This window comes from Vicia villosa, linkage group LG6, assembly GCF_029867415.1.
Source record: "Vicia villosa cultivar HV-30 ecotype Madison, WI linkage group LG6, Vvil1.0, whole genome shotgun sequence".
Classification (NCBI taxonomy): domain Eukaryota; kingdom Viridiplantae; phylum Streptophyta; class Magnoliopsida; order Fabales; family Fabaceae; genus Vicia; species Vicia villosa.
In genome coordinates, this window is record NC_081185.1 from 63,180,838 (window position 1) to 63,206,842 (window position 26,005).

Consider the following 26,005-nt stretch of genomic DNA (forward strand, 5'->3'; position numbering starts at 1 on the left):
TTATAGCATGTTGGGTTAGTTTAAATTAAAGTTAGAATGGATTTAGAACCCTTAAAATGCTGAAAAACACATTCTGATGCAGAGTAATCGGTTACGGGTCTTTGGGTAACCGATTACGCTGTTAAAAATGCAATTTTGGGCTGTTTTAGAGCCAGTAATCGGTTACTAGACTCTGGGTAATCGGATACCCTGGGCGCAGGGGGGAAAAATCAGCAAACTTCGGAAATTCGTAACTTTCGGCTCGGGTATCGGAATTACGCAAACTTTATATCGTTGGAAAGCTAACGACGTTTAATTTCTAATAAAATTGGTCCCCAAATCAGAATGTGTGATTTAATAATATTAGAACCCTACTTAGTGAACCTCGTCAGGCGAGATTTTACATTACTAATTCCCCCGAGAGCAGTTCTGTTCCGAATAGAGAACCGAACGCCTCCTTAGTCGTGTGAGACTTGTTTAAATTATAATTGAACATGTTAATGATTTTAATGATCATGGATGTGTTGATTCTCAATATGCAGATCATTAATTAATGCATTATATTGATATGCTTTATGATGATCATATTATGTTTATCCGTCCGTTCGATTGACATTCGGAGAATGGTTGTTTGTTTGTGGCATGATGCCTTGTGTGATAATGATCATTAATTCCCGTTGGTTCGGTTAAACATTCGGGATTGACTGTATTGTGTGATTGACGCTTGTTATGCGTGTGGTATGCTAGAATCGAAGTGGGCCACTACTAGGTGGTAAGGCACCATTGTATATGGACTAGTTTCCAATTACCATTGCGATGTGCTCGTGAGTTTCCGTACGGGGTTTTACTCACTTGCTGTTAACACATTGACGTTCTTGGTATGACTAACACACCTGAACTACCGTTGTAGTGTGCTTGTGAGGGTCTGGAGGCATTTTAGTCACTTGCTGTATACACACTCGCGTGCTCGGTATGATGGCGTTATGCGGTTAAGTAAGCCTACACATAACAGGTAAACCATCTCTAGTGATGCCATGTAGGCTACATCATTAGGTTCCTACCCGGATGGGCTCATGCGTCGAGACGGCGTGTTGCACTTGCTGTTAACACCATGTGCGTACAGATGGTTAATGGGACGGTGTCGCCTCTTAGGCAAGGTCATCTCGCAGCCAAGTAGGCTTGTGCGAACCCATTTAATCACTCTTGCAAGGTGCTTGTGCAAGTCTCTTGACAAATAGGCATGGGTGAACCCACCGAGGGTGTGCGTGCAGCCTTGGTAGTTTGGTTGTTACCACTTCTGGATTCCCCGTACCTGGGTATGGGTCTGCATACGTGTTTGTTGTACTGTGATGCGATGACTCCTATGGTAGACGATTCATGTGTTTTCTCCGCACTTGTACCCGATGTGAGGATAAACCCTGGATCAATGGTGGATTCGGTTTTGTTGATGCATGTACCCTGTAGAACCGAGTGGACCCATAGGATAGGAGGACTCACTAAGATTTAGTAATCTCACCCCAATCAACTTATATTTTTTTCAGGTGCAGTTAGTAGCATTTGGTCAGTAACAGGTTTGGACTGAAGACTTGGAAGTGGTGTTGGCTCGAAGACCTCGTTGGTTTTGACATTCCGCTGTGCAAGATCCATTGAAGACTCATGTATTATGCTTCTTAGTAGAATTTCATGTTGTATTTTATATGGATCTTTCTATAACTATAGCTTTTGTATGTACTCAATATCAATTTTAACGTTTCATTCATAATATACTAGTCAGTTATGTATGGGGTGTTACAGTTGGTATCAGAGCTGGTCGATTCTCGGCCGAGCCATGAGACATCACTAGCAATTATTTTTCCTCCTCTTAAGTGTGCGTTGCTAGCCTGATTTTACTGATATCTCATTCAGTTGTTGAACTTGATCAACTCATCGACTGAGTGCGAGACAGTAGGATTACGACAGAGCCGCCACGAGGACTCGTAAACTGCAAGGTTGTGAACCCAAGTAGTTGGAGTGGGATGAGTAATGGATTTTTTTGGACGTTGTAAGTGGATAATATTGGAGTCGTCAAGCTTAAGGAGAGCGTTTGACGCAAAGTAGTGATACCCGAACTGTCAAGATGTAGATGGAGACAACTAGAACCCCCAGGATTTTGACTGAACAAAGTGAAGATTTCTCTAAGTCTTGGTAATAGCAAGGGAAATCCAAATATGATTGAGTAGGAGCCTTGTAAGGGAGATTCTCCGATGGTGTTGAGCTGTGAATTAGTAGGATTCAGTACTGATGATGCTGCCGGTGTTAAGTGTGACGGGTGAGCTGATAGGACAAAACGGCCTCTGGAAATGCGGACAGAAGAGTTAGACCTTTCTGATTGCGCTGGTACGGACAGTAATTGGAGGGATGAAGTATTAGATCCTGATCCAACTTGAAGTACCCTAAGCGAGAGTAGTTACCTAGTAGATGTTGGTGGAATGTATAAGTGTGGTAACTTAAGATTGGCGAGGCTTGAATACCTTGTCGGTGGAAGAGGGCATGCATTTCCGTTCTTATCATTTTGTATTTAAGTTCTAGAACTACGCTAGATGGAATATGAAATGATGCAGAACCGTGAAATGCAGTGACCTAAGTTCTCGTTAGTTGTTGTTTGTCTGACCCTGAGTGAAGCCATAGAACTACGCTTGGCGTTGGGCGTTCAAGCGAGTAAGAACTAAGATCTATCTGGAACGTCAGTAGGATAATAATAGTTGAGTTGGTTGTTAGGAACCATAGTATTCCTATCTGGACTGAATTAACCTTGGAATCTCATGCATGCGTGGGACGAGTGGGTACACACACTCCATGGTAATCCGAAGTTGAACTTCAAATCTTCGTGCTTGGAGTTTTGGCTTTCCAAGTAAGCGAACCTTGAAGTGTAGCACTCTCAGGTTTTAGCATCCTGAGTAGTGTGATTCGAAGGATTTGAGGAACGATGAACCTATTGGAGGCCTGTTCAGACACTTGTCGGTTGTGACTTTAGGATACGCGTGGAGATCATTATACGCCACTGAGGTAGGTTACCTAGATACATGGCCTCGGAGTTGGACCACCATGTTGGTACTACCAGACGGGTATAATGCCACAGTATCGCTATCGTGCACAAGATGCGTGCGTAATCCTTTTTCTGACATGTGTGGGACAAAGGTGATCTGAAGCTCAAGGTAGAATTCTGATTTGGCACTCGTGAGACACAGATCCAAACTATCATAAGGTATGTGGGATAAGGATCTATACGTCGTGCTCGAGAGTAGAGGAGTGACTAGGCAGCCGATGGTGAAATGGATCAAGATCCAATGCTATACTTATGGAGACCCTGAGTGATCGTGATTGCGTGAGTTAGTATCAGATTGTACCTTGGAGACGTTCTCGTTTCATGAAGTGTAAAGTTGGCATTTTTCCATGAGTGTCTAGAGTGGGACTCATGTGCGCTCATGATATCCTGGTCAGCATAGTGAGTGGCTATCATGTACCATTGGCGACCGGTGATGGAATATGCAAGTTGTATCTTGGATCGGCTCGATGTGTGATGTGTCCGGTAAGGTATTGCTAGATACTCTGAATGGAGAAGTGTTATTCTTGGTAAAGCATGGACATTTTGGTTTAGGAACTGCTAAGGAGTTTATAAGAGAGATGTTCGATGTGCAAAGTGCAATTTCTTGCATTGTGGCTACACTCTAACTGTTAGAAGCACTGCAATGAAGGATGCAGCCGCTGAGGAAGTCAGTTCAGTGTCTGATTCAGAGGTGGAACATACGTTAGATGACTGTGTGAATGGAGTGTGGCTATGGGAGGATCGTTATATCAGTAGGTCGCACGAGTTAGCAGAGGTGATACTACGCTAAGAGAATGAAGGTGTATGGTTGGGTAGAAGTTGTGAAAAACTGCTAGAGTTATCACGAACTGCAGTATGTCGTGAAGGATTCGATATACCGGTTGAGCAACAAAGATTTGTTGGAATGAAAAACATAGCAGATGTACAATGTGGAAATAAGTGACAAGGACGAACCTCTAAGTCAATGAGTGTTGGGTTTCAATGTCCTGAGGATGAAACGTGTACCTAAGTTGTGGTAGATGAACTATATGGAATGGCAGAGTAAGTAGAAGCGTGATTCTGGAAAGTACGCAACTTCAAAGAATAGTAGTCGATGATGGATGTATATAGAGTTCTGGCACGTGTTGTAATTGGACGACTGTAGATAAGGAATTATTGTGTATTAATGGGAACTAAGTGAATTATCGATATAATGTGACTCAGAGGATTTCAAGGTGTGTGACTTGTTGGGATCAGAGTAGCGCAACGGATCAAGGGAGAATCAGATAAGTCTGAGGTAGGAACGAACGGACTATTTGTAGGATTTTATGTTGGGATGAAAGTATCTTCTTAAGGGAAATTGTCGATGCAGCGTTTCGTTCATTCAAGTCACTCGAGGATCCACCATAAACTCGAGAGGTGTTGTCTATGGACCAGCTTGGGAATACTTTTTGTGGATGGCATGCAGTACGACGTTCGTAGGTCATCAGTTTAGCTTGCAAGTCACAAGGGTTGGACTGCGTATCAGACTGTCGAAATGCTGAAGGCTAGAGAGGACATTCAGTTGGCGCAAGTTCTTTATGGTTATGCCTTGTGTACTATGATTGTACAGGAAGACTGGTACAATGGTTACAGGTCAGTTGTTGAATTCCGCGTCTTATCAGTAGCATCTTGTTCGAAGTTGTCGAATGTCAAGGCGATAGTTGCAAGACGATTACACCTTCGCAGTTTACGGTGACAGTTGTATAAGTAAAGATAAATTTGGAACAATCATCCTAAGACTTTGGGAACCAGAGGTTAAGACCGAGGAATTTGGAGATCACCTAATGACATTGTATGGACTCGAGTGGAGAATAACTTGAAGTGTTGTCGCAGAAGTGACGTTGTGGCGGTAATTCTCAAGTGGGAAATAATTCATGGAGCTGAGTGAATCAGTAATGTTTGTTGAACGAGGGTGAACACGCCAGAGAATGAAACGAAGGATATCCGACATGAGTGGATTATTAGAGTTTTTGAAGTTCTGGAGATTCAGTGCAGAGCAGTGAAGGTCAAGGACCCTGGAAGGATCTTTTCCCACGAATGTCAAGACGAAGTACCTGAATAGACGTGTTGCTTGACGGTTAAGGTTTCTAATCATGCATAGTGGGACGCAGGTGTTTTTGGCAGATTGTGTTTCTTCTTATGGAATTATCCTCAGGCAGAGTAATGATGTTATTTAAAAGAGGAATGTAAGGAACATTCTATCCCCTGGTTGGAATAGACTTGGACAATCGTTTCCGTGGTGATCGGAAAGAATTCAAGGACGAATTCAATTTAAGGGGGGAGAATGTAATATCCTACATTAATCTATGAATGATTTTTTTATTAAGAGTAGTGGAATAGTTAGAATCACATGTGTTTTAGTTGGGAGGCAACCAAGTGGCATGATAGTAATTAACACTTAGTTGGAGGGCACAAGAGACATTTAACTCTATTGCATGGACTTAAGGACTTGTTTGGCTTGCAAATCAGAATTGGGAAACAAGAAAGGAAGAAGAACTCATATTCATATTTGCATTTTCGCACCCTAAGAACAACCTTCACTAAATCAGGTATATCTCTCAACTCGTAACTCCGATCATAACGATTCTGGTCCCATTGGAAAGCTAACGAATTTCTCTTTGATATTCACCTATGGTTCGCATTTATAGCTTCTGTTTTTAAGGAGAAAAACGAGTTTGAAGTTGGAACATGCATGCTGAATGTGATGAAGAATGGGCTATGGGTTTGATGAGTTTGGAGTTGGAGTTTTGGTCAAGATTGGAACTCACTTGCAGCATGTTCATCATCTAAACCTCTATCAATCCAAGTTGAGTCCTTTAGATAGAACTTGGGTAGGATTTGGGAAAAAATGCATGTCAAGGGTTTAGATTGAGATAAACATATTGCATGCTTAATTGAATGATAAAAATATGTTTCCATGATGATAATGTATGCTTTGGGTCATTACAATATGTTGGAATTCATTTATGGATTGTATGTGTAGCTAGAAATATGATTTAGAATGTTATAGCATGTTGGGTTAGTTTAAATTAAAGTTAGAATGGATTTAGAACCCTTAAAATGCTGAAAAACACATTCTGATGCAGAGTAATCGGTTACGGGTCTTTGGGTAACCGATTACGCTGTTAAAAATGCAATTTTGGGCTGTTTTAGAGCCAGTAATCGGTTACTGGACTCTGGATAATCGAATACCCTGGGCGCAGGGGGAAAAAATCAGCAAACTTCGGAAATTCGTAACTTTCGGCTCGGGTATCGGAATTACGCAAACTTTATATCGTTGGAAAGCTAGCGACGTTTACTTTCTAATAAAATTGGTCCCCAAATCAGAATGTGTGATTTAATAATATTAGAACCCTACTTAGTGAACCTCGTCGGGCGAGATTTTACATTACTAATTCCCCCGAGAGCAGTTCTATTCCGAATAGAGAACCGAACGCCTCCTTATGCGGATCATTAATTAATGCATTATATTGATAAGCTTTATGACGATCATATTATGTTTATCCGTCCGTTCGATTGACGTTCGGAGAATGGTTGTTTGTTTGTGGCATGATGCCTTGTGTGATAATGATCATTAATTCCCGTTGTTTCGGTTAAACATTCAGGATTGATTATATTGTGTGATTGACGCTTGTTATGCGTGTGGTATGCTAGAATCGAAGTGGGCCACTACTAGGTGGTAAGGCACCATTGTATATGGACTAGTTTCCAATTACCATTGCAATGTGCTCGTGAGTTTCCGTACGGGGTTTTACTCACTTGCTGTTAACACATTGGCGTTCTTGGTATGACTAACACACCTGAACTACCGTTGCAGTGTGCTTGTGAGGGTCTGGAGGCATTTTACTCACTTGCTGTATACACACTCGCGTGCTCGATATGATGGCGTTATGCGGCTAAGTAAGCCTACGCATAACAGGTAAACCATCTCTAGTGATGCCATGTAGGCTACATCATTAGGTTCCTACCCGGATGGGCTCATGCGTCGAGACGGCGTGTTGCACTTGCTGTTAACACCATGTGCGTACAGATGGTTAATGGGACGGTGTCGCCTCTTAGGCAAGGTCATCTCGCAGCCAAGTAGGCTTGTGCGAACCCATTTAATCACTCTTGCAGGGTGCTTGTGCAAGTCTCTTGACAAATAGGCATGGGTGAACCCACCGAGGGTGTGCGTGCAACCTTGGTAGTTTGGTTGTTACCACTTCTGGATTCCCCGTACCTGGGTATGGGTCTGCATACGTGTTTGTTGTACTGTTTAAGTACTGTGATGCGATGACTCCTATGGTGGACGATTCATGTGTTTGCTCCGTACTTGTACCGGATGTGAGGATAAACCCCGGATCAATGGTGGATTCGGTTTTGTTGATGCATGTACCCTGTAGAACCGAGTGGACCCATAGGATAGGAGGACTCACTGAGATTTAGTAATCTCACCCCAATCAACTTATATTTTTTTCAGGTGCAGTTAGTAGCGTTTGGTCAGTAACAGGTTTGGACTGAAGACTTGGAAGTGGTGTTGGCTCGAAGACCTCGTTGGTTTTGACATTCCGCTATGCAAGATCCATTGAAGACTCATGTATTATGCTTCTTAGTAGAATTTCATGTTGTATTTTATATGGATCTTTCTATAACTATAGCTTTTGTATGTACTCAATATCAATTTTAACGTTTCATGCATAATATACTAGTCAGTTATGTATGGGGTGTTACACCCAAAGTCACGCTCTCGAAACTGTTGTAAGGTGGTTCATTGACTATGGCACGCTTGCGGGCAAGTCAAGTTGCAAAAGACCGAGTTCCAACACTTTTTTGAATGAGTTCCAGCCCTCAAGTCAATGTGCTCTAAACACCAAAGTCGTTCAATTCATAGCAATCTACATTTTTGTAGTTGAAAGTATTTTCAAATGGTGCTTGAATCAAAAGTTACAAGGGCCAAAAGATGGCGATTCAATGTTGGCAATTTGCTTAAGTTCCCGGCAGATTTTCCAAACTTATCAAACACTTCCCTTGTCTTTTTCATAGCAATTTTTTAAGGAGTTTTAACTATCATTTCAGCTCGAAGATAACATAGGAATTGCTCTATCCCATCTCCTCTTTCAATTCACGCCCTGATCATATCATTTTGCTGAGGGAGTCAAAAGATGTAAGGCTTTAAAGTGTTGTATTCGGAATTGCAGTATAACTCACATGAGGCAAGTCACCGCATATTAACTCTTAGCCACATTGAACCATACACGATGCTGCACACAAAGAGGCCAAAAGAAGAAGCTACTCCACGCTTGCACTCACCACACGTTACCATGCACCCCATGCAAAAGCATCCTATATAAACCCAATTCCTTCACAAAAACACATTTTTCACTTTTTCAGTGTCAAACTCTCTTCTCCTCCTCTCATCTCTCATTCTAACAACCATCATAACAGAATCTTCAACAACCTCTAACCGTTTCTGAATGCCATAACCACCATCTTCCTCATCTTCATCACCTTCATCATTCAAGCTTCTCAACCTTCGTCAATCTCCATAAAATCATTACCTCCATAACCGTTTCAATCATCATCTTCATCACCTTCATCATTCAAGCTTCTCAACCTTCATCAATCTCCATAAAATCATCACCTCCATAACCGTTTCAATCATCATCATCATCACCTTCAACAACCCTCTCAATCATCATCAAGAACTTCCAGCTGCTTCAATATGCTGCTCATATTATCATCTTCATCAGCATCATAACTTCATTCTAGCTTGGAACAGGTCCCCATCGCATCAAAACCTTGAGTTTATTCCTCAAAACGGGATCAAGAATCTGAATAGGTAAGTGTTTCGAGTCTCTTGGCATGTTAGCGAAGGATGAATATATTGTATGCACGTAAGATTTGTTCACGGTATTATGCCATTGTTTAAAATCTCTGTCTTTTGAATGTGGTTCAATTCGTGTGAGTTATTTAGTGTTTACGTGTTTGAATCGCGTGATTAAGTTCTACGTAGGCTGGGGATCACGTTGACGTTTAGATCTCAAGTTTTGATGAAGTTTGTTAATGCTAGGGCTTTAGTTTTTGCTTCGGTTTTAGAGACAGGGGAGGAATTAGTGGAAACACATTGCATATTTGGATTCAGCATGAAAAATTGAGTCGAAAGGTATTGGCTTTTAGAGTTTCTGGAAAAAATGCTCAATCTCCGCCGTGAGGACCGTCGGGGAAGATAACCGGAGGAGTCTCCGGCGTCTGCGTGTGCCTGTGACGTTTTGATCCAGGCAAGCTTGCGTGTCATCGCCTAATTGGCCCTTGCACTTAACGTTCCTTTTTGACTCATTTAGAATATTGTGTGTTGGTTGTTGATTGGCCTATGGCTTGCTTTTTGTCTTTTCTCACTTAAAGATTGTGTGTCCAATTGATACGTATATGCGTTTCACATAATATGCACATGTTTTTGTTATCACATGCATGAATAAATGAATAATAAAAACAAATAAAATGAAATAAATTGGACTAAGGAATAAGGTGAGATCTGGGCCACGCGTGCGTGGGCCTTGCCCTTTTTCTGAATCTCACCCCTTCGCTGCTAACACACCACCCTCCAACGAATTTGGGCCTGAGCGCCCGTGCTCTTCACACACTCCTATTTTAGGCCCAGTTTGCTTCATAACATAGCTTCAATTCATTTAAAATACAATCACACCCCCCTGCAGTTTAGATTCTATTTTTTCTATTTTAATTTTGTTTTCTCTTACTTTTTAACTCATAATTCCTTTTTTACTCACATAAAAATTGTATAAAAATATTCTTGAGTATTTTAGAATGTGTAAATAATTGTCTTGATTTTTGTTTTCTTTTTAATTGTTTCCATACCTTTAGTAAACCATTTCTTTCATAGTGTACTTGTATTTTTTGCTTTGATTCTTTTTGTAAATAATTTTGGATAGAATTTTGATTGAACCCCTTTTGTTTGCTTCATATGTTCCTTGATGAATCGTATAGTTTTTGTCTATTATTTTCGATGCGTTTACGCAATTTATATCAATTCCATTAGATGTAGAATTCCCTTGTATAGACAACTTAGACTAGAATTTGGAAATAGTTCCCTTCCCATCTTCTTTTTCTTTTCGACTTTTAAAATACTTAATAAATATCGATGAAGATCATACCGTTACTATATTTCATAGTAGGAAGAAATGATTGGGGTGTAGGCCTCGATGTATGTTCTTTTCTACTTAGCGGAGAAGAAATGATTGAGGTGCGAGGCCTCGATGTATTTCTTACACATTAGTTAGAGAAACGATTGTGGCGTAGGCCTCGATGTGCGTTCTCTAAATATTCACAAAAGAACTCCTTTTTTATTTCCTTTACTTAGCGGAGAAGAAATGATTGAGGTGTGAGGCCTCGATGTATTTCTTAACCGCTATTTAGAGAAACGATTGTGGTGTAGGCCTCGATGTGCGTTCTCTAAATATGCAAAACAAAACTCTTTTTGGTATGATCTTAGTCACAAATTAAATCCCCCTAAAAAACACCAATCAAAAACACTTAATTCACTAATAAATGGTCAGATTTAAAACAAAGTAAGGAAGTGATGCGAGACCTTGTAGTGGGTTTTGTCATCATGGAATTACCCTAAAAGACACAAACCAATCTCTCTTTCTTCTCTCTAAGGGCATTGTTATTTCCGCTCGTACGCATCGTAGGCGATCCCTTATGCAAGAGCGCGAACGTTAACTCCGCCCAACTAAAAAACACAAAAACAAACAGAAAATCGTGAGCCGAGCTACGGTAACTCTGATTCCTGAAAAGGATACGTAGGCAGCGGGGTAGGGCCCGTGCGAGTATAATTCTTTATTTTCCCTACATCCTGCATTCATTCGCATATAGACATAGACATAGTACACACCCTTTAGATAGAAACAAACATAGGTGGATACCGTCGAGTACGATGGGCGTGAGGGGTGCTAGCACCTTCCCCTCGCGTAACCGACTCCCGTACCTAGATTCTCTGGTCGCAAGACCCTGTTCCTTCCTTTGCTAGGTTTCCTGATATTCCTTTCCCTTATGGGATAAATATATTGGTGGCGACTCTGTTCATTTTTTGCGAGTGTGCGACACCTCCAGAGAATCTGGCTGACATTCTTCTAGCTCTTGAAAATCCAGATGCTGAGATCCATGCTCATGTGTATCTTGAAGATGTTTTTGTATTAGAAACTGATGTTGAGAATCATTCTGTTGAGAAAACTCTTGCTAAGGAAAATCAAGATGATGTTCTCATGGTAGAAGAAAATTCTGAGAATCCTCCTGTTATGGACAATAGCTTTGATGCTTTTTCTTCAGGACCTTCTGCCTCTCTTTTGATAAACACTATGAAGGCTCTTCAACAGAATCAAGCTGATTTGGCTACTCATCTGGACAAGCACGAGGATACTCATGAAGAGTTCAGATCATTCATGAAGAATCATAAGAAAGACACTACTGAGATTAAGAACATTCTGGCCATCTTAGCTAATAGGCTTGGCCGGTCGTAGTTTGTCTTTGTATTAGTTTGTTTTCTTTGTTTCTATGCATCTGCTTGACCTGCATCTGTCTCTATCTTTTGTATCTTCTGATTAATCAATGAAATTTTGTCTTCTTCACTTTGTGTGTCTTTTATCATCTAAATCTTTTATGCTTTTTGATGTTATGACAAAAAGGGGGAGAAACATGATAATTGAATTGATTTGTTATATCAGTTGCTGGGATTAAGTCTCAACATTTCCTAACATTATTTGTAAATTCTATGTCTTTGAGATTTTTGCAGGATTGAAGATATTCTGAAAAAGCTCAATATGAGAAGCAAATACATGGTAAAAACAATTCTATAAAGAAGCATGCTCTTAGAGAATTGAAACTAGCTTAGTGCTGTGAAGCTTCAAGATCAGAAGCAAGAAGAATGATCTGATACATTATTTTAAGAATGCTCTGATACATTCATGCTCTGATACATTTTGTTTAGTATGCTCTGATACATTCCAGGATGTAAAAATGCTCTGATACATTCAAGAATGTCCAGATACAATCAAGCATGCTATGATTCAATTGATTATAAAGGAGAATTTCAAAGCTCTAAAGACGTCCTATGGAAGCAAGAAGCAGAAGCTCTGAATGTTCCAAAGTTCTATACTAAGTGAAAGTCTCGACTGAAATGGAAAAATACTTAGGGAAGTCTTTCATTTATAAATTCTTCTAGTATTACTAAACATGAAGAGGATCTTTAAAAAAAAATTATTTTGCAGCCGGGATTCGAAAATGGATTCATAAACATTTTTGAATTGTCAGTAGTGCTACTGCGGAAGATGTAATGTTTACGAGTAAATTGATTTTTATATTGTTGTTTATAAACGTAACAACCAATTTTCATATAAATTTTTTATACATTTTTGTTACAAAAATTTTTGCCACAAATTATTCTAAAAATAGTTTTAATATTATTTATAAAATTTTAGATACAAGGTTGTTACGCTTATAAACAACAATATAAAAATCAAGATATTTTATTAAATCAAAAAACAGTCATTAGATACAAGGTGACTCTAAAGTCCAACCATAAAGAAAACAACAAACTCTAAATCATCAAAGATGCTATATGTTCTCTAAGTTTCTTTGATGCCCATCCTCTATACATGATATTTTCTATAATGTCTTTACTAGTATCTATACTCTTGTATCTCTGTGTATTAGCACCGAAAATCATTTCATTTCGGTACCGCCATATACCATAGATCGTTTCGGTGAAGGCTAATTTCAAAAGGTTTGCTCTCCACCCTTTCTTAGTTGTATTCTCAAGAATCCACACTATATCAGTAGACCAATCCTTTGGTTCATACTGAATTTCCATCCAATGCAACACATAACTCCAAATGCTTTTCGCCACTCTGCAAGCAAAGAAGAGATGCTCTAAATTCTCATCTGCATCATCACACAAGTTGCATCTTTGTGTTAGAACAAGATTTGTTCTGATCAATATTCTATGTTTTGATGATAACATTATATATGAATTTGTATAAGACAATGTGGTACTCTAATCCTTTGCATTTTCCACTTCAGAAAATATATAAAAAGTATGCACAATTCAGAGCTCAAAAGCACTGACTCGGAAGGTTCTGGATGGCTACATCAAAACATGCTTTGACAAGACATTAGAAGATTGTCAAGCAGAATAAGAACATGGATTATGAAGCATCATAAGAACATGAAGTCAAAAGCAGAAGCACTGAAGTTCTGAATGGTATCACGCTCAAGCTCTTCAAAGTTAGAAGACAAGAAGATGCTCTGCACCAAGTTGATTGACTCTGATTATTCAAACATTATTATCTACAAATCTGAGTTCAGAAGCAAGTACAAAATGACAGGCTATTAAGTCTAATCTCTAACTGACAAAAGGAACGTTAGAAGCTACAAAAGGCAAAGTCAGTAAAAGCAACAAAAGCCTGGCTCGAGGTAGTTGAAAAAAGTGTGAAACATTAAATGCGGCATTGTACTATTCACGCAAAGCATTAAATGCAACTCAACGATCATCTTCTCCAAACTCCTATATATATAGAAGTTCTGATCAGAAGCAGGCATAGAACTCTTGCGCAAAATACCAAAACGCTGTCAAATTCAAAGCTCACGAACATCATCTTCAACCTCACAAACTCTTGTAATATTCAATGAGTGTTAAGCTTAGAACATAAGAGAAATATCACTGTTGTGATTATAGATTTATAAGAAGCAAATTAATAATTTTGTAAACATTATTTTCACATTGATTGTTAAAGGTTCCTAGAGTGATCAGTGTGATCAGTAGACTCTAGAAGACTTAGAAGTTTTCTAAGTGGTGATTTCCTAGAGTGATCAAGTTGTGATCTATATACTTTAAAAGAATTAGAAGTTTTCTAAGTGGACAACCATTGTAATCAGTTGGATTAGTGGATTAAATCTTCAGTTGAGGTAAATCACTTTCAGGGGGTGGACTTGAGTAGTTTCATTAACAACGAACCAGGATAAAAATAATTGTGTTCATTGTTTTTATCTTAAAAGTTTTTAAAGTCATACTTATTCAAACCCCCCCCCCCCTTTCTAAGTGTTCTTCTATCCTTTACTTTGTTCATGAATCATGCCAAATCGATACAATTTATCCTTAGTACCAAGCTGACCATGACAAGCTAACCAAGTGGTGTGAATGCCAAAAACTTGATCGGGATTTTATATAAGTCAATCGGGATATCGCTGCAAGTATACAGCTTAGTCGTTAAGTTTTAAAAGATATCGAACCCACAGGGACTGAGGGTCAAATAATACGGTCTTTCGTTGCAATTGGCAGCTAAGGCTTTCGATATTCGTTGGTTTAGAAATGAAACTTAATTAAACTAAGGATTTAGAGTTGATGTTCGATGACCGCTATCCGGTAAAAACCTCACACTTTTGTTATTTTGATTTTAGACCTTAGGATGTAATTTACTTCCGTAAAGTACGAGTCAACATTAAAATAGAAAATCAGAACAAAAAAAATGCTTTGTGGAAATTTAAGCCAAACAGTTACTAAACCTGTCCGTCTAAGACCTTACACTCCGGTTCAATAATTTAGCCGGGCATATTATGGAGAAATTATCATAAGCATGGCAGTAGAATTATTAAACAATGTAAGCATGTAAAAGAAACCTGTAAACTGAATGATTAAACTGAGCTCTATGTTCCAAAGCTTCAAACAGGTTCAAGCAATTCTTTACTAACAGTACACCTTCAGAAATTAAATACTTAAACTAAACTAAGTGTAGCAATCCTTCAATGCAAAGAATTACTACTTTGGATGGTGAATTAAAAAAGGAACAAAGGTTCTGTGTGCAGAAATAACACTAGAAGCAAAAACTCTAAAACTGAAATTCGGTGCCGAGACGAGCCAGGTTTGGTGGTGATATCTTCCCCTTTTATATGCTTCATAAAATTAGGTTAACTCGTATATTCAGTCTTCCACTTCCCTCGTTTTTCGGATGCAGAACCGTCTCACGTTTTGCTGAGAAACAGGCGTAAAAATAGTGGTAAAGGGGTTTGTGTCGAGGGGCACACGTGTGCCTAGGGGCACACGTGTGCCTAGGGGCACACTTCACAAACTTACATCCAGTTCCGAGAGGCACACTCTGAGTGCCTAGGGGCACACGTGAGTGCCTAGGAGCACATGTGATGTTTTGGCTTCTTGGATCTTCGTTCTGGGCTTTGCACATGGGCTCAGAACTTTTTGTATTTTTTTTTCTTTTCTTCATTTTCTTTTTCTTGTTACTAACACCCCTATTGCTCAATATTTCTAATACTCGAGATTTATTTAAAGTTCCTGAAACAAATAACCAAATAGCATAAAACCATAATAAGATAAAATAATAACTAATTAAATGTTACGGATTGTGTCGTAATCGAGACCGATAATATGGTATAATTTCGTGTTATCAAACTCCCTTATGCTTAAATCTTTGCTTGTCCTCAAACAGATAATTATAAGAAATCAATTTTGAGAAAAAGATTTTAAATGCAATTCATGGTATTACCCGAATTGTATAAGTCGCAATAACTTCAAAGCCACAGATACGGTAAAAATACTGAAGAATCCCCGCGTTTGCAAACCAGTCCGAGTCACGACACTATAGCTTTCCCTAAACTTTTTCGCCTAATTCTTACCCATTTTCATTCTAGCGCAATCACATTAAGCCATTTACCTTAACATTCACATAGTAGGATAACCGGTTAGCGACTATGATCCCTGTTTTATCGTTATCGCAACTGAGGAGTTCTGGTGCGTAAGGTTTTCGACTCCTTTTATTTATCCGTTAACAAATTGCGGGGGATCGAACCGTATTTCGCCCAACTAAGTTCAGCACCAGAGAAAACTGAACCAATCTGCAGCGGTTGAAATATTATCATTATTATTTTTTTACCGGAATCAACACTGTTGGGTGTCATACCCCAAAATTATTATATGTGAAACAAATAAGGTTTAAAATGTATACTTTCACAAATGGGCCTAGCTTCTTATAATCCAAACTTATTCCAAAGAATATTAAAAACCCATAAAACTTAATTCCATGCCCATGATGTTTTATTTTTTTTATTATTGAATTTCTTATTCATTTTAAAATTTAACTTAAATAAAAATAAATAAAAAATGGGAGAAGATTTGTTTTGGCTTTATTTTAATCACATAAATGTTGAATAATTGGTGAAATTTCGTTGCAAAAGAGATTGGAAAAGGGAGCATAATATTTGAGCCAAATTTGGAAGCATTTGATTAAAAGATTCAATCATATATCAAAATCCAATTTTGCTAAGATTAGGTCCAATTTTGTTGACCTATTTGGTTCTCATATATATATGTTGGACATAATGAGAAGGAGGGGAAGGGTTTTTGGCCGAAAAGCATGTTGTGCAGAACTTCAAAAACCGTAAAATTAGTGGCCATGGTAAAAGAATTTTGAAGCCAATTCGATCCATTCTAAAGATCAAATCAGCTCCCTCGATCCTTCCTGAAGCTAACCCGATCGTCGGGGACGATCAAAGCCCGTGAAATCGCCTCCATTCACTCACGGTTGGGCCATGTTTTGGAGAGTCTCGATTGCTATCATACGAGCAGTATAAATGCTTTTTGATCTTATATTCTTGTTCATAGTTATGCATGTTATGTTTCTGGATGGTTTAATTTGAATATAGGTGCAGGAATTGGGAACCACCATTGTTAGGTTTGAGAGCTTCAAAAGAGGGTTTCCCATTCTAGGCCAAATTGAACGAAGATAATGATACCATCATACTCAGAAGCGAATTTCGGATGGAATCGTGGCGTTTATTTTCATGTATCGTTGTTATATTTCACTTTGATAATGGCCGGACAAGTAGCTACGACAGCCCCACCGTCACCATAACCATATTTAAAACGACGGTCCTTTGAGGAAGAATGTTGTGTGGCGAATGGGTATTGGTCCAATTCAAATATATTATGGGGCGCACGTTTGTCTTCTGGGTCCCCTATAACGCATGTTTTTAGATAATATTTCGTTTGCGCATTTTCTTGATGACATAGAAATGTGGTACAGTTGGTAAAAGGCTCTTGGTGTGAGAGAGAGAACTGGGGTTCAAACCCTATATGAAACATATTATTTTTGATAACTTTGAAATTCTGGACTCAGACACGCGATGTCGAACAGGATGTCACGACATTACTATCTGAATGCTTTTAAACAAATGAACAAGGAGTAAACAGAATAACAACACAAGAAAGTTGTTAACCCAGTTCGGTGCAATCACACCTACGTCTGGGGGCTACCAAGCCAGGGAGGAAGTCCACTATAAGTAATATCAATTAAAGGTAATACAGATCAAGATTACTCCTTTCACTTAATATCTACCCAATGCAACTTCAATCTAAACAACTTAGATCAGAGATCCTACTCACTCCCCCTCAATCACAGCAGTGATGAAAAACAGCCAACGAATAACAAAAGAAGACACACTTCAAAGACACAACTTGATCTTGCTTAAAAGCTTTGATCAAGTACAATAGTACTCTTGCTTAAAAGCTTTGAGTACTTCTTACAACTCAAATCAAAACACCTAGACCAAGACAATCATCATGATGATTGTTTGGCTTACAAGAAGGCTAGAATGAAAACTTAAAACAAAGAACTCTTAAAGCTTCTCAAAATAAAAACCCTAACGTGATCAGCAGCTTCTTCGTAGAATATATAGCCTTCATAATACACAGCAGCTCGGCCTTGGATCCAAATTAGTTTTAACCCTAATAAAACTAATTTCCATAAATCAAGGAACTAAAAATAATAACCATCAAAGATGTCCTTGAATCAGATCAGAATCCAACATTTCCAAATAAAGCGCATAGGATCTTATCAGATCACATAACCATAAATAGTAACAGAAAAGAACGTAACAGCTGCAAATGTCATGACATCGGCCTTGACATCAGGTAAAGGCCTGCATAAGAAAAACTTCACAACAGTAGACTGCATGTCATGACACCAGATTTGACAAGATAGAAACACAATGAGTTTTACCAAAAATTACAGCCAATCAACAACATCTACAAACTCCCCCTTTGGCAAATTTTTGGCTAAAACACTAATTGATGTAACCAAACAGATATCAGAGCATACACAGCAGCCAACAACAGAAAAATAAATTCTGTAAGCAAACAATAGCAGCCAACAACAGAAAAATAAATTCTGTAAGCAAACAACAGCATCTTGATTAATCACCAGAAAACATCTACTTAATCAACTGTTACAGAAACCACTTGTCATTGTCAGGGAGAACCAGGAAACACCCAAAATAAAGAAAACAACAAAAAACAACCATGTCCATCAACCAACAAGAAAAACCAAAAGACCACCAAAAGACCACCAAAACAACCACCATTACTCCCCCTTTTTAGCCACAAAAGGAGCCAAAACACAATCAGAATCAGAGCTAATCATCAGACCCATCACTGTCTTCATCACTAGAGCCACCAGGATTGTCATCACTTGAGCTACTAGTCTCTTCAGCAGCATCACTACTCCGACTTTCAGCACCCTCAGTCTCAGCATCCTCAGCCTCTTCCTCAGCCTCTTCCTCAGCACCTTTGTCTTCATCCATATTGTCACCATCCCTCTCACCAGCAAGGTCATCATCTGGAGACTGCTCAAGACTTTGGACGAGCTTCTCAAGTTTCAGCTTCCTGTTGTCCAACTCTTGACAAGTCTCTTTCAGCTCAGCAATAAGAAGGGCTTTGTTCACAGACTTGCTGGGTTGTGATGTCCCAGCAGATGTCATGTCATCAGACCTCTGAAGCAGCTTGTAGTGAAAAGACAAGGCACTCTCCCTCTTACATACAGAATCTTTACTTTTCAGAATTCCAGGGTGTTGCTTGAGGATTATCCCACATATCAGAGATGGGAAAGCAATGGGAAGCTTGGTAGCAGAGGTACCAACATGCCTCATAGTTTGATCAAATATGTAAGTCCCATAGTCAAATTTTGTCTTGGTTCCCACAACATATATGAATCTTCCTAGGCCAACAGCAATGGTAGAAGTGTGATTGGTAGGCACCCAGTTAGCAGCACCAATTTTGTGCAGCAATGCATACATGACATTAAGAGAACTAGCAGACAGTTTGCTCTTTATGGGCCACTTCTTAACCTTACCACTAGTGATTACCTTGCACACCTCATTATCAGTCACTTCAAGCTCAGGTTGAGCCTCAGCATCTCTACCTAGATATAGGTTGATAACAGCAGGGGAAAAATCTATACACTTTCTTCTAACATACACCTTATGAAAATCATCAGTTCTTCCATCACCACAATCTTGAGACAAATTCACAATAAATTCCTTCACAAGCATTTCATAACACTTTGAAAAATGAGTAACAGTTTTAATCAAACCTGCAGACTTGATGAGCTTCATGACCTCTTGACATTCCAGAGCATCATTAGCTAATTCTCTTTCTAGAGCCAGCCTTCTTTGATAAACAAACTTCCATTGGATAGCATTTGAAGCATAGTGCAAGTAAATGTTGTCCAAAGGAACATCACGAACCTTTGTGGAGGATTTTGTGACAGCAATCTTCTTCTTTGATGGGATGTCAGGGACATCACTTAAGACATCGTCTTCAGGGACAGAAACACTTCTTTCCTTCCTCTTCTTCACAGTAACCTTGCTCCCAGTGGTTGAAGGTTCAGCAAGGACCTTCTTGACCTTCTTTATAGTGACCTTCTTTTGAGGAGTAACCTGAGGTTTGGAGAAATCTTGATCACAAGCCTGTTTGCCCTTACGAGTCTTGACTCTATGAGAGATGCTAGAGATGAGCTCATCATCAGCAATGTCAATAGAATCATCCAGATTCACCACATCATGCACAGTAGGGCCTTCATTAAGGGTTTCTTTAGAAGGAGCAACAGGAACCTCTTCAGCTTTCTCAGGTTCAAGAATCTCAGCATCTTTAGTACCAGATGTTTCAACATTGATAGATTCAGATGTCTCAACATCTTTGGCACCTGGGGTCTTCTCATCATTGTTATCAACAGATGTCTCAACATCACCCTGATCTTTGCTAGCATCATCTTGACCATCTTGATCATCTTTGCTGTTCTCAAAGGCAGGAATCTGGGCTAGAGGAACAGATATTCCATCAACCTTGTTCCCTTCATTCAAGATTCTTGTGACAATACCTGCGATCGCATTGTGAACATAAGCAGAACCCTCTCTACCTTGAACAGAAAAGGTTTCAGGAACAGATCCACCAGTTGATTTTCTTGCATGCATCTTTCTTGGTAGACTACGAACAGGATCGGTAGCAGGAATAGAGTTCAATGGCACAACATCCAACACAACATCTTGATCACTCACAAAATTGGGTGCCCTAGAACCTGATGTTGTTTCAGATGAAGGAGAAGATTTCTTTGAAGGAGAACTCTGAGACATGGTGAGAGAAAATGGAAAGCTGGGTAAAGGTTTGTGAATGCAGAAACACAGAGAGATAGCGTGAGTGTGGAGGATAGGGTTTGGGGGAATGGAAACCGTTTGGGCAAATTGTAAAAGGGGGGGAAAATACACTTTAATGTGTAATGATATCAAATATTTGGAGAGAGAAATATTGCTGGCCCCACACCCAATTAATTGCTATAATCCTTCACAAAGACAAATGCCTAGTTTACTTCTTAGATTTTCAAATTGATTTGCATCCAAAGCTTTTGTGAAAATGTCAGCCAGTTGAAGATTTGTAGCAACATGTTCCAAGGCAATTATTTTATCCTCAACAAGATCTCTAATGTAATGGTGTCTAATATCAATGTGCTTGGTCCTGCTATGCTGAATGGGATTCTTTGAAATGTTAATGGCACTTAAGTTGTCACAATATAATGTCATGACATCTTGTGTGACATTGTATTCTGTTAACATTTGTTTCATCCAAACAAGCTGAGAGCAACTACTTCCTGCTGCAATGTATTCTGCCTCTGCAGTGGACAAAGACACATAATTTTGTTTCTTGCTGAACCATGAAATAAGATTATTCCCCAAGAAGAAACATCCTCCTGAAGTACTTTTCTGTCATCAGCACTTCCAGCCCAATCTGCATCACAATATCCAGTGAGAATAGGTTCACACCCATGAGAGTAGAGCATTCCATACTCACAAGTACCATTCACATATTTCAGGATCCTCTTGACTTGATTGATATGACTGATCTTTGGATCTGCTTGATACCTGGCACACACCCCAACAGCAAAAGAAATATCAGGTCTACTGGCTGTGAGATACAGCAGGCTTCCTATCATGCTTCTATATAAACTTTGATCAACACTGGTTCTCTTTTCATCTTTGGACAACTTTAAGTGAGTAGGAGCTGGTGTTCTTTTGTGAGTAGCATTTTCCATTCCAAACTTTTTAACAATGTTTTTAGCATACTTACTCTGAGAGAGAAAGATTGAGTCTTCCATCTGTTTAACTTGCAGCCCAAGAAAATAAGTTAATTCTCCAACTAGGCTCATTTCAAATTCTGATTGCATCTGATCAACAAAATGTCTAGTCATCTTGTCTGACATCCCACCAAACACAATATCATCCACATAGATTTGAGCAATCAGGATCTTTCCTCCTTCATCTTTAACAAAAATTGTTTTATCTATTCCTCCTTTCCTGTACCCATTACCAGTAAGAAACTCAGTTAGTCTCTCATACCAAGCTCTATGGGCTTATTTTAGGCCATAAAGAGCTTTTCTTAGTTTGTACACATAGTCAGGATGGTTTGGATCAGCAAAACCTTTAGGTTGCTCCACATAAACTTCCTCACTCAAGTATCCATTCAAGAAAGCACTCTTCACATCCATCTGATATAGTTTGAATTTTAGAATACAAGCAACTCCTAGCAGTAATCTAATTGACTCAAGTCTAGCAACTGGAGCAAAGGTTTCATCAAAGTCAATTCCTTCAACTTGAGTGTATCCTTGAGCAACTAGCCTTGCTTTGTTTCTGACAACAGTTCCCAGTTCATCTGACTTGTTCTTGTAAACCCATTTTGTTCCAATGACATTAGTACCTTTAGGTCTTGGTACCAGCTCCCATACTTCATTCCTTTCAAACTGGCCTAGTTCTTCCTGCATGGCATTTGTAACATCCCAAAATTTATTATTTAATTAATTTAATTAAGTTTTAAATTAATTAATTTGAATTAGCATTTTATTGGAATTATGTGGGGAAGAAATAATAAAATGTAGTGTTGGGCCATTGGTGGAGTTAGTAATGTGGGGGTGTTAGTGTGAAGAGGCCCATTACTAAATTATGTTATGTTTTGATAAAACAAGAAAATAAGAGAAAATTGAGAAAGAGAGGAGAAAGACCTAAGAGGGAGAGGAGAAGAACTCATATACAAAAGCCATTTTCGTATTCATGGTGCAGCCTTCACAAAATGGGTCATAACTCTCGGCTCGTAACTCCAAATCAGGTAATTCTCGAAGATTCGGATTCTACACGAAATTTCCTTCGATTTGATATATTAATTCGTGTCAGGGAGGTTCTCGATGAGGGATATAAGCGAGTTTGAAGATGGGAGATTCTTGCTGAAATTGAGGGAAAAAGGGCTTACGGGTTTGATGAAGAAGAAGGGGAAAAGTCCAGATTCTTGGCTAAGGTAAGGGGAGACTCTTCCGATTAACATCTATTATTGGGTTATGGATAATAGGACTGATATAGATATATTATTTCATGTCAATTGAGTCGTATGATAGAGTTGGGATTTTGGGGATGTTTGTTGATATTTATATGTTTTGATGAATCTCCATGAATTTGGTGTTGTATGATGTTTGATGATGCATAATATATGTTATATGTGTGTATGATATATGTTGTGTGGCTGTTTTGTGGTGTTTGATCAACTTGAATCGATTTGGTCAAGGTTGAGGAATTTGGGATTCAAGTTCGTATGCCGTCATTTTGCGATTGAGAATCGGTGAAATCGCCAGTTCGCGCCGCGTCCATGTTTTGGCGCCGCGAACTGCTTGGCAGAAAGCTTAAGGAAAATTATTTTTACTCAGTTAGCGCCGCGTCCCTTGTTGGCGCCGCGAAGGCGTCGTTTCCTGGCAGCGCGTCGCGAACATTGTGTGGCGCCGCGTGCTGCTAGTGATTTTGGAAAGTTTAAAGATGCATAACTTTTAAACCGTTGGCCTGTTTTAAGTACCGTTTCGAGCAGAATGAAGCCTATGAAATATTCTTTGTGTTATAATAATGAAATGAGCAGCATTTCGAATTTATTTTATCATCATTTGCTTGTTTTGATGTATGACATGTTGTGGATATATATGATAAGACATGACGATGTATGCTGTGTTTAAAATATGAGTCGTATGACGATTTGTTTGAATTGTATGAAGAAGCTTATGAGACATCCTATGCGAGGATATGAGTATGATGTGAATATTTGTTAGTTTGATGAATGACGTATTGTTGACATATATGATGTAATGTGACAATATAAGATGTTGTTTTGAAAAACATTATTAGGTGATGATTGTTTTTGGAATGATGTGGATACATGTATGTTATTTCTTATTGATGATGATGATTGATGTGAATACATGTATGTTCTTTAATGATGATGATGATGATTGATTGATTGTATTTGAATGATGCTAATGTATATAAACATACTTTGATGATGATGATGATGATGATTTGAGTATTAGATGATGTTACTCATAAACTAGACAATGGTATAAGTATGTTTCATATATGTTTGCATTCATTCATATTCATTGTTGATGCTGTATCCATAAGGGTGTGTTGGATCAGTGAAGGGCATGATTCCCATTGTGTGGAATCTGTGCTGGCAGGGCCGTATCTTGATGATGTTGGATCGGTCATGGGTTATTCCCATTTGATGATGTTGGTACCACATGCATAGTGTCAGTTGCATTCATATGCATGACTTTTATAACATGATTGGATGTATTCCAGTGTTATAAATATTGATGATGTGTTGGTGGATTGTTTTGTGATGATGAAACTTGTCTGAATGTCTGTTTATGAAACAATTGGGTGAATGATGTAACTATGATGTGTTATTATGTATGATTCAATAACATTTGTTAATTTGAATGAGACTCACCCTTACTGTTGACATTTTCAGATTGGCGAGTAGCGGCTTTGGCTTTGGTGAGGATAGCTCATAGGCCAATTTGTTTAAGTATAGCGTCGGTGTCATGCTCTGATATTGTAACACTGGGGGAACGCTAGTTTAGAGTTTATGATGATACTCTATTTTTGTTGTTATCGGATTAAGTTTGTGAGATATTGCATAGATGATGTTATGCTTATCTGTTGATTAATGTTCCGTTGTGTAGAAACATGATTTTGTTAAATTGATAATTTTGTCCCTAAGTGAAGCATGACAATCGATTTATGATAATTGTTTTAAATTGAATTGTGGCACCCTTGTTTTCATGTTTTACTCTGAATTATTTTATTAATTTCCGCGAGGTTTAGAAGGGTGTTACAATAGTGGTATCAGAGCAGGTCGGTCCGTCCGGCCAATTGTTGAGTCAGTTGAGTTGCGCGACCGTTGTATATTGTCGGTATTTTATTCCTTGGTACGCGACATGTGAGTGAATCACTGTCGGTACTTGGTTGTTTGCTGCAGGAGTTGGATTGAAACAAGTGGGAGAGAAGCTTCGCTTCTCGGTTATGTTTTAGTTGTAAGAAGATTGACTCAGTAGGCTGTTGTTGGCAACAGTGCGAGCGTTGTTGGAGTTTGTTGTTTCCCGAATTGAAGGTGACTTAGAATTAAGACTTCACAGGGAATTGAGTTGAAACATCTGGAAGGAAGATGATTAGAGGTAATTGACAGTTATTGTAAGAGAAGGAAATTGGAAAGTTGCGATGTGTCAGCTTTGCTGGTGTGCTGCGAATATGTCAGTTGAGTAGCCTTACGTCTCGGAAGAGATTCAGCTGCAAGTTTGCAAAGAGGATTGTTGTCGTAATGTTCCAGAAATTGCACTTCGGCGATAGGATGTGTTGCTCAAGTCATAAGAATGTTTGGAAGTGAAGAGACATGATAAGCGGCTGTTTAGAATGTGATAGAGTTGAAGAGAATGAGTTTTGGAGAGAGATTTTCGTAAGCAAAACGCAGGAAAATTTCTGAATAGCTGCGAAACTTCGAAAATTCATAACTGGAGTTCTGGACATCCGAATTGAGTTCCATTTGAAGCGTCGGAAAGCTAACGAGATGAACTTTGTTATAAAAATAGTTGCACTAGCTGTAACATATTTAATTGTGACAGGATGACGTTGGAAAGAGGTGAAGTTATGGTTACTCTTGTTCTTATAACTAGACTTGTTTATTGGTACTGCACTGGATGTCAGTGTCAGTGTTGAATGGATCGAAGGAATAATTAGAAGGTTTGTTGAGGAGTAATTTTAAGAATTGAATTTACCAATTGAGGAGTTTTGGATATATCGTATAGAGTGTCGCTGCATGATGTCAGTGTTGCATTTTTCGGGCAATGATTGGAAAATTAATATCTTGAGTTCCGAGTGTCGGATTAATGTGCCGTTTGAACCTACGAGGAGGAGGGATTGTGTTCTAATTTATGGAAGAGTTATAAATACAGTAGAGTGACCCTATGAGGAGAGGTTCTGAAGTCGGTTATGGAAGCGTGAAACTTGTTGAATAAGAATGCCTACTACCGCGATTGTTTGGAACGACATGGAGTAGAACATGTTGTTGATGAATAAGTCGACGAGATGTTCGGTCACAAAGATGATTTGAATACCGATGAATTTTAGTGAATGAGTAAATTAGTAGTAAAGGTGAAGTAAACTTTAGAACCCTCGGAATCGTAATTGCGATGGCAAAGTAACGATAAGTATAAAAGAAGAATTGTAGGG

The 26,005-nt window shown here is 38.8% G+C and overlaps 1 protein-coding gene across 1 annotated transcript; it reads right to left on the reverse strand.

Annotated features, from left to right (window-relative positions):
• Positions 1–18,553: 18,553 nt before the first annotated feature.
• Positions 18,554–20,548, reverse strand: LOC131613763 (uncharacterized). Its single transcript, XM_058885409.1, has 2 exons — positions 19,718–20,548; positions 18,554–19,282 (listed from the first exon to the last, which is right to left on the reverse strand). Exons 1-2 carry the CDS (start codon positions 20,546–20,548, stop codon positions 18,554–18,556), a joined length of 1,560 nt encoding a protein of 519 aa, XP_058741392.1.
• Between the last annotated feature and the right edge of the window lie 5,457 nt (positions 20,549–26,005).

What these genes read in the sequence shown, in the direction of transcription:
- LOC131613763 (XM_058885409.1), bottom strand. Translation starts at nt 20,548, where the DNA reads ATGTCTCAGAGTTCTCCTTCAAAGAAATCTTCTCCTTCATCTGAAACA. An exon ending in AAGACGATGTCTTAAGTGAT is followed by an intron (nt 19,283 to 19,717) that starts GTCCCTGACATC and finishes GAGGTGTGCAAG; the next exon opens with GTAATCACTAGTGGTAAGGT.